The sequence below is a fragment of the Lepus europaeus genome, chromosome 1, assembly GCF_033115175.1.
Source record: "Lepus europaeus isolate LE1 chromosome 1, mLepTim1.pri, whole genome shotgun sequence".
Classification (NCBI taxonomy): Eukaryota; Metazoa; Chordata; class Mammalia; order Lagomorpha; family Leporidae; genus Lepus; species Lepus europaeus.
In genome coordinates this window covers 76,341,598-76,359,499 of record NC_084827.1, presented here as the reverse complement: position 1 = coordinate 76,359,499, position 17,902 = coordinate 76,341,598, and the positions used below count along the sequence as shown (strand labels likewise).

Below are 17,902 nucleotides of genomic sequence, written 5' to 3'. Positions count from 1 at the left end.
TTCTTTTTTTTTTTTTTTTTTTTTTTGACAGGCAGAGTGGATAGTGAGAGAGAGAGAGAGAGAGACAGAGAGAAAGGTCTTCCTTCTTGCCGTTGGTTCACCCTCCAATGGCCGCTGCGGCCAGCGCATCTCGCTGATCCGAAGCCAGGAGCCAGGTGCTTCTCCTGGTCTCCCATGCGGGGGCAGGGCCCAAGGACTTGGGCCATCCTCCACTGCCTTCCCGGGCCACAGCAGAGAGCTGGCCTGGAAGAGGGGCAACCGGGATAGAATCCGGCGCCCCAACCAGGACTAGAACCCAGTATGCCGGCGCCGCAAGGCGGAGGATTAGCCTGTTAAGCCACAACACCGGCCTCAGGTCACAGTTTCTACCAGCACATAATATTCTGTCTCTCCTGCTATGTGGCAGTTATGATATCACTGATAATACTCATCTTCCACTACTCTTGAGTGCCAGCCCTGGATACAGCAGAGGTGCAGAACACTTCAGCAGATGGTCATGCGTGGTTGTGCTGGAGGGAGGGAGCCTAATCAGCCTTCCCCAGTGCAGAATACATAGTACGGTGGGGTGCAATGACTCTCATTAGCTGGGCACTCATGAGCATTTGAAGCACTCTGCCTTCTCACCTCTGTTTGCTACCCTGCAAAATCCTTCCAACATGTTCACTACTAACTCTGCTTGACTGCCCTGTGGCACTTGCCATTGACAATGATTCGTTCTAGAATCTCCTCTTTTGGCTTTTTGGGTTCTATTGCTTTGCCTGTTTTTTTCCTCAGTCTCTTCATGGCATTTTCCTCTTCAGCCTCTCCTTAAATGTCCGCATTCCCCTGGGTTCCATGTATGGATCTGTTTTCTTCATCATGTGCTCTTGGGTGATCTCATTTACTTAAAGACTTCCCCAACATCTCTTCTGAGGATTTTTCAATCGGTATTTGCTGCCCAAATCCCTCTTTCCTAAACCTAATGAAGAAAATAAAAACTTATGACTTCAACATATCTTTTTTCACAAAGTTTTTTTCTTTAATAAAATCCTTTTGCTTTATAATTTACTTTAAATATGTTTTGGTTAAAACCTTAAAGCTAAATATCTAGGCCTTCAATGAACAGAAAATACCCAGCATATAATCCTTTTAACAAAGTCCTTTCTGATTGTAAATCAATCAGTCAAATCACACTTTGTGTTTTCTTAGAAAAAGTCCAACTTCACTTTTCAATTCAAACAAGTGTGGTAATATTTGCTTCAAAAAAATAACCTAGCAGCAAGTGTTTGGCACAACAGTAAAGAAAGTGCTTGGGACACTGACATCCCATATTGGAGTACATGAATGCAAGCCCCCACTCCACTTCTGATTCTAGCTTCCTGCTAATGTGCACCCTGAGAGGAAGCAGATGATGGCTTAAGTAGTTGGTACCTGCCACTCATGTGGGAGACCCGGATTGTGTTCCTGGCTCCCAGCTTTAGACTGTCAGCCCTGACTGTTGTGGGCATTTAGAGGGTGACCAATGGATAGAAGATCTCTCTCTCTCTCTCTCTCTCTCTCTCTCTCTCTCTGCCTTTCAAATAAATAAAAAATAAAATTTAAGCAAAAAATGTCTAACAAGATCATCTAAAAATTTAACAAACAGGCTGGTGTCATGTTGTGGTGTAGTAGGTTATGCCACCACCGCAATGCCAGCATCCCATTTTGGTGCCACTTTGTGACCTGGCTGCTCCATTTCCAATCCAGCTCCCTGCTAATGCACCTGGGAAAACAGTGGAAGATGGCCCAAGTCCCTGGGCCCCTACAGCACTCACATAGGAGACCCGGAAGAAGCTCCTAGCTCCTGGCTTCAGCTTGGCCCAGCCCCAGCTGTTGTGGCCATTTGGGGAGGGAACCAGCAGATAGAGGATCTCTCTCTCTCTCTCTCTGTAATTCTGCCTTTCAAATAAAATAAATACATCTTTTTAAAAAATGTAACAAACTTAGATAAACAAGTCTAACAAAAAATAATCCAGCCAGCACTGTGGCATAGCAGGCTAAGCTATGGGTACCAGTTTTTGTCTCGGCTGCTCCACTTCCAATCCTGCTCACTCTAATGCCCTAGAAAAAGCAGTGGAAGATGGACCAAGTGTTTGCACCCCTACCACCCAAATGGGAGACCCAACTGAAGCTCCTGGCCGCTGTGGCCATCTGAGTAACAAACCAGTAGATGGAAGATCTCTCTGTCTCTCTGTCTCTCTCTCTCTCTCTGACTTTCAAATAAATAGATAAATTTTAAAAAATGAGTCTAAAACCCACAGGGAGGGGGCCGACACCATGGCACAGTGCATTAAAGCTCCGGCATGCACTGCCGCCATCCCATATAGGCGCCAGCTTAAGTCCTGGCTGCTCCACTTCCAATACAGCTCTCTGCTATGGCCTAGGAAAGCTCTGGCCATTGCGGCCAATTGGGGAGTGAACCAGCTAATGGAAGACCTCTCTCTCTCTCTCTCTCTCTCTCCCTGGCTCTACCTCTCTATGTAACTCTGTCTTTCAAATAAATAAAATAAATCTTTGGGGCTGGCATGGTGGCGCAGTGGGTTAACACCCTGGCCTGAAGCATTGGCATCCCATACGGGTGCCGGTTTGCGACTCAGCTGCTCCACTTCCGATCTAGCTCTCTGCTATGGCCTGGGAAAGCAGTAGAAGATGGCCCAAGTCCTTGGGCCCCTGCACCCACGTGGGAGACCCGGAAGAAGCTCCTGTTCTGGCTTCAGATCGGTGCGGCTCTGGCCGTTGTGGCCAATTGGGGAGTGAACCATTAGATGGAAGACCTCTCTCTCTGTCTCTCCTCTCTCTGTGTAACTCTGACTTTCAAATAAATAAATAAATCTTAAAAAAAAAATAAAAATAAAATCCACAGGGCAAAACATTTACAGGGATTAAATTTATATGCAGTTTCTCATTTTTTTTTTTTCTATTTTGACAGGCAGAGTTAGACAGTGAGAGAGAGAGAGAGAGAGAGAGAAAGGTCTTCCTTCCGTTGGTTCACCCCCCAAATGGCCACTATGGCCAGCATGCTGCGCCGATGCGAAGCCAGGAGCCAAGTGCTTCCTCCTGGTCTCCCATATGGGTGCAGGGCCCAAGCACTTGGGCTATCCTCCACTGCCTTCCCGGGCCACAGCAGAGAGCTGGACTGGAAGAGGAACAACCGGGACTAGAACCTGGCACCCATATGGGATGCTGGTGCTGCAGGCGGAGGATTAACCAAGTGAGTCATGGCCAGAGGATTAACCATGTGAGCCATGACATCAGCCCAGTTTCTCATTTTTAAAAATATTTACTTATAATTTGAGACACAGCAAAATGAAAATTTAAAAAAAACAATATAGGTAGTATTGTTATGGCTTACTCTCCAAATGCCTGCAATGGCCAGGGCGATGCCAGATCAAAGCCAGGAACCAAATCTGGGTCTTGAACACAGGAGGCATCATTGTTGTATGCATTAGCAGGAAGCTGGAATCAGGAGCAGAGCTAGGACTTGAACCTATGCACTCTAATAAGGGTCATGGGCAGCCTAACTGGTATTTTAACTATTACTTACCATATGATAAAGTGTGAAGTATATTTAAAATGATAGGTTATTACGAATTGAGGAGGCCGGCGCAGCAGCTCAATAGGCTAATCCTCCGCCTAGCGGCGACGGCACACCAGGTTCTAGTCCCGGTTGCCCCTCTTCCAGGCCAGCTCTCTGCTATGGCCTGGGAAGGCAGTGGAGGATGGCGCAAGTGCTTGGGCCCTGCACCCCATGGGAGACCAGGAGAAGCACCTGGCTCCTGGCTTCGGATCAGCGCGATGCACCAGCCGCAGCGGCCATTGGAGGATGAACCAACGGCAAAAAAAAAAAAAAAAAAAGGAAGACCTTTCTCTCTGTCTCTCTCTCTCACTATCCACTCTGCCTGAAAAAAAAAAAAAAGGAATGGCCAGAGTAGACAGGAGAAGAAGCAAGTGAAATTAAGTCGAGGGTGCGACTCAAGAGGCGGAAGAAGCAACAGTGCCTCGGTCAGCACCAGCCAGCATCACCGCCTGCTCAGCCAGCAACTGTTCGTGCTGCTCTCACAAAGTTCTAGCCTGTGGTTTGCAGCTTATTTCAACTACGCATTTCACGTCGCTTTTCTCCTCCACACAGCCTTAACCCCACCGCTCAGTTAATATCAGTGGAATGATCTGAAGAACATTTTGAAAAACTACCCATACAAAGATCCGAGTTTTTAACTCGTTCTAGAACCGGCCCCCCTTCTCTTGGGTCTGACTACCCTGCGCAGGCGCAAAGGCAGACATCCCCCCCCTCCCCCGCCTCCGGCCTCTTCCAGGTCTTCGCATTTGGCGCGAAATCCCAGTGCAGAGGGTGGAGCTTTGTGAGACGCCGCAGTTCACTGGGCAGCTTTGGCGCGAAATCCCCGAGCTTCTGCGCCACGATTGGCTGTGGCTGGGAGAGGAGGCGGGACGGAAGCGGCGGCGGCGCGCGCAAAGCGGTAGCGTCTGAGGGGAAGCGGCTCGTGGCGGTCTAGCGTGGCGGCCCTGAACGCTGGAAAGCTATGGACCTCGCGGCGGCAGCGGAGCCGGGCGCCGGCAGCCAGCACCTGGAAGTCCGCGACGAGGTGGCCGAAAAGTGCCAGAAACTGTTCCTGGACTTCTTGGAGGAGTAAGTCGGTCGGCGCCCAGGGCCTCCCAAGCCGGGGGTCTCCGGGCCGGGCGGGGCCGTGTGACCGGCGCGCGTTCGGGAGCTCAGGGGTCGCGCGCCTGGGAAGAGCAGCCCCCGCCCCACTGCAAGCTCCAGGCCTGGGCGCCGCAGAGAGCTTGGGACGGGGCTGGGCTCGTTTCTGGGGTAGAAGCCATGTCGGGGCGTCACTCCGTCCTTGGACCCCACGGCATCCTCAGCTTTTGCGTGGATCCTTTAAAGCCCACAGCCCTGTGAGGCGGCAGTCGCGTGGCCCTGGTGGCCTTTGCGGAACCCGCGGTTCGGCCGGGACGGCTGGCTGCCCGGGGGTCCGGGCCGCCCCTAGGAGCCTGCGCGGAGGAAAGTTCTGGTTTACCGAGGACGTTGTGGTCGGAGGGCTGCTCGGGCTGTGGAGCCGGGCCCGGTTTCGAAGCGGCGGAGCGAATGCTGTTTGGGTTCCTGCCTGCAGCCCTTCCTCGTCCGCCTGCCCCCGCCCCTGGGGTTTCCAGCTGTTTGGATCCCGGTCTCTCCTGACGTCTCCGCCGGCCTGGCACCACCCACCGGTTCATTTCTTAGCAACTCTTCTAAAGGTGGACTGGGCTGCCTCCCAGGTGAATTATACACGCTTCAAAATGTCTTAGGGAAGTTGTTTTTTTTCTTTTCCCCCTAATTGTGGTGAAACATACCTGACAAGTTAGCATTTTAACTCGTTTTGCCTGCGCCGGTCAGTGACATTAAGTGCGTTTATATTGTATACCCATCACCACCATCCACATCTAGAACTGTTTTCATATTCCTAGACAGAAACGTTATGTCCATTAAACTCTAACCCTCATCCTCCCCTTTCCTGCCCCTGTCAACCTTCATTCTTTATCACTGAATTCTGATTATTTTACGAGTGGAACCATGCAGTATTTGTCTTAGGGGTCTGGCTTGTTTTTCAGCCTCATACTCAGCCTAATGTCAAAATGTGTATTTTAGCATGGATCAGAATTTCCCTGCTTTTTTTTTTTTTTTTTTTTTTGACAGGCAGAGTGGATAGTGAGAGAGAGAGAGAGAGAGAAAGGTCTTCCTTTTTGCCGTTGGTTCACCCTCCAATGGCCGCTGCGGCCAGCGCATCTCGCTCATCCGAGGCCAGGAGCCAGGTGCTTCTCCTGGTCTCCCATGCGGGTGCAGGGCCCAAGGACTTGGGCCATCTTCCACTGCCTTCCCGGGCCATAGCAGAGAGCTGGTCTGGAAGAGGGGCAACCGGGATAGAATCCGGCGCCTCGACCGGGACTAGAACCCGGTGTGCCAGCGCCGCAAGGTGAAGGATTAGCCTGTTAAGCCACGGCGCCGGCCAATTTCCCTGCTTTTTAAGACTGAATAACATTACATTGTGGGGCTGACCTTGTGGTGCAGCAGGGGAAGCCCCTGCTTGGCATTCCTCATCAGAGTGCCTAGCATTGAGTCCAACCTCCTCTTCTGATCTAGTTTCTCACTAAGGCAAATATGCCTGGGAGGCAGCAGATCATGGCTCCAATACTTGGGTTCTTGCCACCCACAATGGAGACCCAGATGGAGCTCCTGGCTTCAACCTGGCCCACCCCTGCCTCTTGTGGGGATTTGTAGAGTGAACCACAGGCTGAAAAATAAATCTCTCCCTTCCTTCTCCCATCACACTTTCAAAGAAATTGATTGGGGGCCGGCGCTGTGGCGCAGCGGGTTAGAGCCCTGACCTGAAGCGCTGGCATCCCATATGGGCGCCGGTTCTAGTCCCAGCTGCTCATCTTCCGATCCAGTTCTCTGCTATGGCCTGGGAAAGCAGTAGAAGATGGTCCCAAGTCCTTGGGCCCCTGCATCTGTGTGGGAGACCTGGAAGAAGCTCCTGGCTCCTGGCACAGCTCCGGCCATTGCAGCCATCTGGGGAGTGAACCGGCAGATGGAAGACCTCTCTGTCTCTACCTCTCTCTGTGCTCTGTCTTTCAAATAAATAAAATAGCTGGCGCCGCGGCTCACTAGGCTAATCCTCTGCCTGTGGCGCCGGCACCCCGGGTTCTAGTCCCGGTTGTGGCGCCGGATTCTGTCCCTGCTGCTCCTCTTCCAGGCCAGCTCTCTGCTATGGCCTGGGAAGGCAGTGGAGGATGGCCCAGGTCCTTGGGCCCTGCACCCACTTGGGAGACCAGGAGGAAGCACCTGGCTCCTGGCTTCGGATCAGCACGATGCGCTGGCCACAGCAGCCATTGGAGGGTGAACCAATGGCAAAAGGGAAGACCTTTCTCTCTGTCTCTCTCTCACTATCCACTCTGCCTGTCAAAAAAAAAAAAATCTTTTTTTTAAAAAAAGAAATTGATTAAACTGTTTTTAAATAAATTACATTATGTCTATATCACATTTTTGCTTATTCATCTGCTGATGGACCCTGAAGTTGTTTCCACCTTTCAGCTACTGTGAATAATATTGTTGTCTTAGGACATGCTGCTATACTTAAAACCATAATTTAATTTCTGTTTCCTGCTCTTTGGAAATAATACATATGGCCTGACAGCTGAGTCTTCAATGCCCAACTAAAGACTCAGAACTTTGTGAAACCCTATAACCTTTCAGGCAATACCAAGCTTTTATTTTCCATATAATTTAATTTTACCTGACAGCCACTTTGGAATGTGAATCCAATTCTTTCTCTGTGTGTGGCTTTGTTTTTTTTTTTTTTTTTTTTTTAATGTTTATTTATATATTTGAAAGAGTTACAAGGAGAAGCAGAGACACACAGAATTGACTGTCCACTGGTTCATTCCCCAAATGGGCCAGGCCAAAGCCAGGAGCCTGGAACTCCATTCAGGTCTTTGGCATGGATGACTGGGGCCCAAGTGCTTGGGCCATCCTCCACTGCTTTCCCAGGCACATTAGCAGGGAGTTGGATTGGATGTGGAGCAGCTGGGACTTCAACTAGCACCCATATGGGATGCCAGTGCAGCAGGCTGTGCCACAGCACTGGCTTCAAGACTAAAATTTGAAAGAAAATCAGGTGATAGAGACTGGCTACAGACATTTAAAATGTGCAGCAAAGAGAAAGCACGGGAGTGTGGATGATGTTTGAGGCTGGTTTTGGAAGTGAAATTGGAAAGAAGAGTTTAGAATTAGGACTCTTATTCCTTAAGAAATGGTGAATCAAATTGAATTTGTGAAAGGGAGTTGACTTTTAAAAAATACAGAGACTATTTGTCTTATCTATCACCATCCTACATAGAGCAGGAGGATGGCCCAAGTCCTTGGGCTGCTGCACTCACGTGAGATACCCAAATGATGAAGCTCCTGGCTCCTTGCTTCTTACTGGCCCAGCCCGGAACTTGCTGCCATTTAGGGAGTGAACCAGTGGATGGAAGATCGTTTCTGCCTTTTAAATAAATAAATCTTTAAAAAATACATTGAGCAAAGGTCTCCATATTTAAAACATTTTTTAAGTCTTTTGTGGCAGAATTTTAATGCGACATAATGTATATGAATGTATATGAATCTTTTTCTGGATATTCCAGTAGGCAGAGTTAGTTTTTATTACCGTAGCGTATCTCTTATACTTCTTAGTAGGAGCATCTCTCTCCCCTCGCTTGTTTACCTGTCTTCTGTGAGGGTGTCATCCCTAGGGCGGAAACAACATTGCCATTTTAAGCATCACATACCTCTTGCGTAGTGATTTTGCACACTGATGTTGTTTGATAAAATATTTAGAAGAGTCAGAGCATGTTGTATTTGGACAAGAATTTGTATATTATGTTAAAAGAACAGAAAGTAAATGTGTTATAGTCTGCTTGACATTTCGGGGGAAAAATTTATGTTGTGTATATTCATGTTCCCATTTTTTTACGTGTTAGGCAGTGAAGTACATTGTTTTTGTTTTATTCTTAAAATCACCAACTGATCTGTCAGTTTTTAAATTTCCTGTTGAAATTAAATCTTTGAATTTTAGCCTGAATTTCTTGATTCAGCGTTTCCTAGTCTTAATTGTACATAACTAATAAAAGCACAGTTAATATTTGTTGGTTGGAAAATGTTAAGAAATTGGGTTTCAAATCCAGTGACTAAATTCTAAGTATTGTGCAGATAACTTCATAAGAATAATACTCTAATTTAATCTTCATAGCAATTTTATGAGGTAAGATGATGTCCTAAGCTGTTTTTAAAAATAATAACAAAAATATTTGGAAGGGTAAGTTGCCCCAAGTTAAGAACAGCTGCACATGAGGCTTGTCTTAAAAAAAAATGCCGACTGTCTAATAAATTGAGTTGTCAGACATCCAGATGATTGTTTTTATTGCTTAACTCCTCAGTCTAATCTGACCTGCATTACCCACAGGTTCCAGAGCAGCGATGGAGAAATTAAGTATTTGCAGTTAGCAGAGGAGCTAATTCGTCCAGAGAGAAACACATTGGTTGTGAGTTTTGTGGACCTGGAACAATTTAACCAGCAACTTTCCACCACCATTCAAGAGGAATTCTATAGGTATGGGTATATTAATCTTCCTTACTTTGATTAGGAGTAGAGCCTGGGAAACCAGCTGTAAGACTAGAAATCTAAGAAGAGACAAAAAGGTAGCTGTTGTGGCTGGGGTTGTTGCATAGCAGGGTAAGCCACTGCCTGCAATGCCTGCATCCTATATCAGAGCACCAGTTCAAGTCCTGGCTGCTCAGCTTCCAGTTTAGCTCCCTGCTACTGTGCCTTTGAAAACAGTGGAAGGTAGCCCAAGTACCTGGAAGATGCAGATGGAGTTCCTGGCTCCTGGCTCTGCCCGTTGTAACCATTTGGGGAGTGAAACAGTGGATGGAACATCATCTCTGTCTCTCTCACTTTTCCTTTCAAATAAATAAAATCTGCGATTGTTTTCTGTTTGTTGGTTTTTTTGAAGGATAGCTGTCCCAGTTCTTATTTCCCTGCAAGGAGTGGTTCTTTGATAACAACCAGTGGTCCCAGTACTGCTTTAAGCTTAATCTAGGCCTATGTGGATCTGAATTTTTCTCACATACAAATATTGAAAATCTTTGTTTTCTGTTTTTCCCTCAGAGAAAAACTATCTACTCAGTTTGTGTTGGGCACTTAGTGCTATTGCTGTTTCATTGGTTGGAAGCGCCCCCAACCAGATGTTTTCAGAAAGTTGTCAGTATAGATAGTTTTCTTGAACCAGCAGTGTCTGTTGCAGTAATGTTTTATTTCTTGTTCCCATAAAGTTTAATTTTTTTCTGACAGTAAACCTAATATTTGTATTACATTTGTAATGGTAGAAAATTTGCGAAACAGAGAAAGTGGGGAGACTCCCGTAGTTCTATCTTCATACTTGTAATTCTGCCACTCATAAATAACCACCATTAGCAGTCTGCAGCAACGAAGTTCTAAGAGCCTTCCAAGTCTGCAAGTGCCGTGATTTGTAAGGCTCTTTGTGTATGTTAAAGGGCATTCTTTTCACTTAACAGTAGAAAGTATTTTTCTTTTAAAAAAAAAATTATTTTATTTGGAAGGGAGAGTTACAGTGAGGTATCTTCCATCTGCTGATTCCCCAAGTGGCCACAGTGCTGAGCTGGGCTAGGCCAAAGCGAAGAGCTTCATTGCGGTATCCCATGTAGGTGGCATGGGCTCAAGTACTTGGGCCATCTTCCCCTGCTTTCCCAGGTGCATTAGCAGGGAAGTGAATTGAAAGTGGAGTGGCTGAGTCTCCAGCTGGTGCCCATGTAGGATGTTGGCATCGTACAATCTCAACTCCTAATGTAGTTAGGTGTTTTTGTTTTTTTTTTTTTTTCGAGGTGAGTAGAAATTGTGTGATTAAGCATTATATTTACTAAAAAGGCTTTCATTCTACTTTCAATTGTTATTACAGCAAGAACCATCTTTGTACACAAGAATTTGTACACAATAAATGTGACTGTCATTATAATCAGTTTAAAATAAACACTGGGCAGTTATGAAAGAAATGTAAATCCAGGGATAAGTAGCCAGAATTACGCTCTCTTGGTGGATTTGGAGACAGAATTGTCTTGTGTATTTAGGCAGTAGCTGACTATCAAGAATAGCTGGAAGGGGTGCTGAAGTTGTGGGGTATGACATAGTGGTAAGGCCTGTGACACTGGCATCCCATATGTGTGCTGCTTTGAGTCCTGGTTGCTCCATTTCCTATCCAGCTCCCTGCTAATGTGCCTGGGAAAGCAGTGGAAGATAGCCCAAGTTCTTGGGCTCCTGTATCCACTGGGAGACCTGGAAGAAGCTCCTGGATCCTGGCGGGGTCTCTCCTGGCCTGTGTGGCCATTTAGGGAGTGAACCAGTGGATGGAAGACCTCTTATCTGTCTGTCTCCTCTCTCTAGCTCTGTCTTTCAGATAAATAAAATCTTTATAAAAAAAGAAAGGTTGGAAGAATATATACCCTGAAGACTTAGAATCCTCACAAGTGAGAGAGAAATAGAAAATTAGGCTTAGAGGTAGGAGTGAGTACCTGTGCTAAACTTCCTAAATGAGCTGTCCATCATTTTTCTTTTTTCAGAGAAGTTCTAGGTCTATTCCTTAAACCAAGCTACCGCAGCTATTGGGGACTTAAAAGGTACACCAGATGAACCAGTCAAGTGGAACATTTCTGCGTGTTTCCTAAATTTCTCCCTTATCCTCATCCATTATCAGTTAATGAAACCAAAAACTACTATATATGCTAGGGCCTGATACCAAATATGAAGTTGTCTTAATTAGATTGTAAACAGCCCTGTGAAAACTCACAGTATTGAGCATCGTACTCACAAGATGGATGGTTTAGGTAGAGTTGTGTTGGACAAAGGAGTGACCTTTGTCACTAGAATGTGAGTGCTAAATTACTCAAAGATAGATATAGCATTTATCTTTGGTGTTATGTGGTGGGATGGGAGAGGGTTATAAGAGTCTTAAACCAAGATTAGATGATAGAAATGTCCTGTACAGTTAAGTCCTAGGGCTTGATTGTGACCAGATGAAATTCCTTAGACTCAGCTGTTGCAAGAGACATATAAGATATCTGAGATATCAGCTGACTTTTTTCTTTTTCAGAGTTTACCCTTACCTGTGTCGGGCCTTAAAAACTTTCGTCAAAGACCGTAAAGAGATCCCTCTTGCCAAGGATTTTTATGTTGCATTTCAAGACCTGCCTACTAGACACAAGTAAGAAAAACTCTTCTTAGAAAAGGAATTCACCAAATAATATTGGTACCATTTAGCTGACAGAAAATTTGGGAGGTTACACTCGTGCTATAGCGAGCTGTTTAATATCACACAAATCACATTTGCCTCCTGGGGCCTCAGTTTTTCATTTGTAAAATCTTTTGGTTTAGATTTTTTTTTTCTACCTAATAATGCAAAGGGTAGATTTCTTGCTGTAAAATTACTTTTTCATGATTGGTAGTGACAAGAATTGAAAAAAATAAAAAGAAAGTACTCATAAATTGATGAGGAATATGGGGGGAGGAATAGTGTTTTGTGTGCACATTTTGTAAACAGATTGGCTTTTTTTCTAGTTACACCTGGTTATACAGAACATTTAGTTTTAGAAAAACATGATTTTCTGTGGCGATGGGATGGTAAGTAAAGTAAAGCAAATTCTTATGATTGTTCATTTTATAGCACATTTGAAAAGGGAAGTTTGGGGCAAAAATGATTGAGAAAATAACACTCAGAACACTTGCAGAGATTTACAAATCTGAATATTTTGTCGTCTTAAATACAAAGCTTTCAAATAGTCCTTTAGTAATTATGTTAAAAAGATACTATTGAAAGAAATTGAAGTGGTATTTTTGAGAACTAAAACTACTGAAAATATGTTATGAAATTACCAAGTTTTTCATATAAAATGTATTTGTGAAATAGTTTTTGAACTTCTGAGTATGACATTTTTTCCTGTGATAACTTCATTATGAAAATAATTAATGATTTCTTAGAAATTGTAGATAAGCAAAAAAATGTCAGTATATAAAACAAAGCTGAGATTATCCTGTTTATAATTTTAACTTTATTTGGTGTCCATTAGTTAGCTTTTCATATTTATTCATCTATATGTTTTGTTGTGAGTATGTGTGCACTGTGTAATTTAGGAATGGGGTGATGCCAAAGAATTGTTTTTTTCAGTAGTGTCCAAAAAACACCTTGCCCTTTTTTTTTTAAAGTGTAAATTATCATTGAATTTTCTTGTTAAGATGGAAAGATTTCTTAGTTGAGAAATGAATATTTACTAGTGGGATATTTATCTTTAAACAGGATTCGTGAACTCACCTCATCCAGAATTGGTTTGCTCACCCGCATCAGTGGGCAGGTGGTACGGACTCACCCAGTTCACCCAGAGCTAGTGAGCGGAACATTCCTGTGCTTGGACTGTCAGACAGTGATCAAGGATGTAGAACAGCAGTTCAAATACACACAGCCAAATATCTGCCGAAATCCAGTTTGTGCCAATAGGAGAAGATTCTTGCTGGATACAAATAAATCGAGATTTGTTGATTTTCAGAAGGTATTTCTTTCCTTTTCTTTAGATCAGATTCAGTTCTAATTCCCTTTCCGTCCCTTGCAATTAGTTTATTTAGGTAATGTTAAATTCAGTCTTTATGTGAATTATCATAGAAAGTGACCATAGAGATGTGTGTTTAGCAGTTAAGACTCCTGTGTCCCATACCAGAATACCTGGGTTTGAATTTCAGCTCTGTATCCTGATTTCAGCTTCCTGCTAATGCAGATCTTGGAAGGGAACAGTGATAGCTCAGGTAATTAGTTTCCTGCCCCCCACTTGGGAGAGCTGGATTGAGTTCCCAACTCCCAGCTTTAGCACCTGGCCTAGTCTCAGTCATTGTGGGCATTTGGGGAGTGAACCAGCAGATGGAGCACTGTCTGTCTTTCTCTTTTTTCCAAATAAATATGAAAGGGGAGAAAGGAAAGAAATATATTTGTCAAAGAATAAACAGTAGCTATTATGATGATAATGATGAAGAAGAATTAGAGTTAAGAAAACTTAGGAGAAGTAGCAATATATTAGTATAAAACTTTGAATTGGTTTAAAAAAAAAAAAAAGCATGAGTGAATGGACAGGCTAAGATGGAAGCTATGAGATGATCAAATTGGAGGTCAGCTGAGAGATGATTTCATATGAAGCCTATAGATGTTTGGATCCTTAAATCTTTTTTTTTTTTTTTAATTTTTTTATTTTTTTTTTTTATTTTTTGACAGGCAGAGTGGACAGTGAGAGAGAGACAGAGAGAAAGGTCTTCCTTTTTGCCGTTGGTTCACCCTCCAATGGCCGCTGCGGTAGGCGCGCTGCGGCCGGCGCACCGCGCCGATCCGATGACAGGAGCCAGGTGCTTCTCTTGGTCTCCCACGGGGTGCAGGGCCCAAGCACTTGGGCCATCCTCCACTGCACTCCCTGGCCACAGCAGAGAGCTGGCCTGGAAGAGGGGCAACCGGGACAGGATCGGTGCCCCGACTGGGACTAGAACCCGGTGTGCTGGCGCCGCAAGGCAGAGGATTAGCCTACTGAGCTGCGGTGCCGGCCGGAATCCTTAAATCTTAGTTGACAAGTTTAGCACTGTCTATAAGCATTGGAGATACATCTATATTATTTAAGAGGCAAAATCCTCATCTCCTGGTTCATTCCCCAGATGCCCAGGATGCCCGGATTGGGCCAGGCTGAACCTAGGATCTGTGAATTCAGTCCATTTGTACTTGATGGGTGGAAGGAACTCAACCACTTGAACCATTACCTGCTGCATTCCAGGATGTGCTTTAGCAGGAAGTTGGAATCAGGAGCAGATTCCTGACTTGAAGTCAGGTACTTTGATTTGAAGACCAAACACTGACTCAGATTTTCTTTTGTTATTTCAAGGGAAATTTAATGGGACAGTGTTTAACAAATCTTAACAGGTAGTTTTAGTTACCTGGGTAAGAAGTGATGGTAATAAGAATGAAGAGGAGGAGTCGGCATCATGGCTCAGAGGGTTAAACCACTGCCTGTGATGCTGGCATTTCCACATGAGCACCAGTGTGAGTCCCAGCTACTCCACTTCTGATCCAGCTCCATGCTAATGTGCATGGGAAAGCAGTGGAAGATGGCTCAAGCATTTGGGCCCCTGACGCCCATGTGGGAGACCTGGATGGGGTTCCAGATTCCTACCTTCAGCCTGCCACAGCCCTGTCCGTTGAGGCCACTTCGGAAGTGAACCAGCAGATGGAAGATCTCTTCCTGTCTCTCCCTATCTCTAACTCTGCCTTTCAAATAAATAAATAGTTAGAGGTGAGGGGAGATCTTTCATCTGCTGGTTCACTGCCTAAATGGCCACAATGACCAGGGCTGAGCCATGCTGAACTCTGCAGCCAGGAGCTTTTTCCAGGTCTCCCATCTTCCACTGTTTTCCTAGGCTTACTAGTAGGGAGCTGGATTGAAAGTGGAGCAGCCAGGATGTGAACCAGCACCCATATGGCATGCCAGCACCATGGATCGAGGTGTAACCAACCCACTGTGCCACAGCACCGATTCCAATAAATTTCTAAAAAAGAAACTCTCAGACCTTGGTAAATTTAGTTTCTATGGGGTATGCAAAGAAGAAAAGCTTTAGCATGGAGAAATGATCAGAGTAAAATGATCATTCTCTTTTTCTTAAGGCAGTTTTCTTAAGCTTAATTTTCTTAAGCCAATCTGATAATTTATAAGAAGCATCAATACTTTAGGAGAGAGTTTATTAAAAGAACATGATGCGGGCCATGCGTTGTGGCACAGCAGGTTGAGCCACTGCTTCAGATGCCTGCATCTCATATTGGAGTGCTAGTTTGAGTTATGGCTGCTCCACGTCCAGTCCAGCATTCCTACTAATGCATCCTGAGAGGCAGCAGATGGTGGCTCAAGTGCTTGGTCCCCTGCCATCATTATGGGAGAGCTGGATGAAGTTGAGGCTCAGTCCTGGTTGTTGGCAGGCATTTGGTGAGTGAACCAGAGGATGGAAGATAACTCTGTGTGTCTGCCACATGATGTGACTGTGAGATACAAAGCATGTGTCTAGACTAGGTCTTGGTTTTGGGGAAAAAACATAACTATAATAAAGGATATTCTTGGAGCTGACATTTGGTGCAGCAGTTAAGAAGCCACTGAGGGGGCTGGTGCTGTGGTGTAGAAGGTTAAGCCGCTGCCTGAAACAGCATCTCATATGGACATTGGTTCATCTCAGCTGTTCCGCTTATGATGCAGCTCCCTGCTAATGTGCCTGGGAAAGCAGCGGAGGATGGCCCAAGTGCTTGGTGCCCTGCATCCACATGAGATTCCTGGAAGTAGCTCCTGGCTCCTTGCTTCAGACTGGTCCAGTTCTGACTCTTGGGACTATTTGGGGAATAGACCAGGAGATGGAAGATCTCTCTCTCTCTGTATCTCCTTCTCTCTCTGTAACTCTGAATTTCAGATAAATAAAAATTTTTAAAGTTTTTTAGAAAGCTACTTTGGAGCCAAGTTATGCTACTGCCTGCAAAAATGCACCTGGGAAAACAGTGGATGATGGCCTAAGTGCTTGGTCCCCTCCCACCCATGTGTGCAATCAGGATGGAGTTCCTGGCATCTGGATTTGACCTGGCTCAGCCCTGGCCGATTGAGGCCTTTTGGGAGGTCAGCCGGTGGATAAAAGATTTCTCACTATCTGTCTTGCAGTGTCATTTTGCCTTTCAAATAAAACACACACACAAGCCACTTGGGACACCTGTTTCTATATCAGAGTGTCCAGGCTTATGTCTTGACTTTGATTCCGATTCCCTCTTCCTGCTAACTACACTTTATGGGAAGCTGCAGATGATGCCTTGAGTTCTGGGTCCCACTGCCACCCATGTGGGAGACCTAGATTGAGTTCCAGATCTATGGCTACAGCCTGTCCCAACTCCAATTATAAGTACTTGGGGAGTACCCCTCCCTCATCTTTGCCTTTCAAATAAAATAAAGATCATTTTGACAAATGAGGGCATTTGATAGTGGAAGATATTAATGGGGTTAACCATTGTTTAATTCTCTAGTGTGATAGTGGTATTACATAAGATTGTTACATAAAAGATTGTCTTTATTTTAGAAATAAGTGCAAAGTTTTGGTGTTTATACTTCAAAATACTACTGTAAAACTCCATTAGCGCCGGCGCTGCGGCTCAACAGGCTAATCCTCCGCCTGTGGCACCAGCACACTGGGTTCTAGTCCCGGTTGGGGTGCCGGATTCTGTCCCGGTTGCCCCTCTTCCAGTCCAGCTCTCTGCTGTGGCCCGGGAGTGCAGTGGAGGATGGCCCAAGTGCTTGGGCCCTGCATGCGCATGGGAGACCAGGAGTAAGCACCTGGCTCCTGCCTTCAGATCAGCGCGGTGCACCGGCCTCAGCGTGCCAGCCGCAGCGGCCATCGGAGGGTGAACCAACAGTAAAGGAAGACCTTTCTCCCTGTCTCTTTCTCACTGTCTACTCTGCCTGTCAAAACAAACAAACACACACTTCCATTAGCATCTACCTGTTGTGGTTAACAATTGTTGCATTGCAGTGGAGGGTGTAAAGGTATGTTTGAAAATTTTTATAAAATTCACTTGAGAAGTTTAGGAGAAGTGAAACAAACTAGGTATTTACAGGAGTTATTTGGAATACAGGGAAAGAAAACCATTATTTTTAAGAGTAAAGTTTTTCAATTTTGTAAGTTCATTAAACGTAGCTCTCATCTACTGGTTCACTCCCCAGATGCCCACAACAGAAAACAGTTGAGAACACATTCTAGCTCTCATGGGTGACAAAACCTAATGACTTACAACATTATTGCTGCCTCTTACTGTCTCCATTATTAATGAAGGTAGTCAAGCCTTGGGCAGGTATTGAACCTATGTACTCTAATATAAAACAAATGTGTCTTAACTGGCATCTTCACAGCTAGGCCAAACACATATCCCTGAAGGGTTTTTCGTTGTTAAAAAGCAATTTATTGTCCTGCCCCCACCCCCAAAGAAACCTTTTATTTAAGGAATACAAACTTCATGCATTTCCCTGAAGGTTTTTAATAGAAGTGATCTCTCACCAAATTGAGTTTGACTAAAATAGGATTAAGGGTGGGAATTTTTAGCATGAATGTTGACAAATTAGAAAAGACCATTAATGGTATGGGAGTTTGGCATAGCAGTTAAGATGCTACTTGGGACATTCCCATTCCATGTTAGAGTACTTGAGTTTGAGTCCCAGCTCTGCTTCTGTCAACTTCCTGCTAATGTA

The 17,902-nt window shown here is 45.0% G+C and overlaps 1 protein-coding gene across 1 annotated transcript in view; it reads left to right on the top strand.

Annotated features, from left to right (window-relative positions):
• Positions 1-4,487: 4,487 nt before the first annotated feature.
• The window catches only part of MCM6 (minichromosome maintenance complex component 6), a 48,015-nt gene continuing 34,600 nt past the window's right edge, over positions 4,488-17,902 (top strand). The window contains exons 1-4 of the mRNA XM_062186185.1: positions 4,488-4,663; positions 9,012-9,158; positions 11,713-11,823; positions 12,913-13,162. Of these exons, the coding sequence (XP_062042169.1) occupies positions 4,557-4,663; positions 9,012-9,158; positions 11,713-11,823; positions 12,913-13,162 (615 nt within the window). The 5' untranslated portion in view covers positions 4,488-4,556. The remainder of the gene's footprint in view (positions 4,664-9,011; positions 9,159-11,712; positions 11,824-12,912; positions 13,163-17,902) is intronic.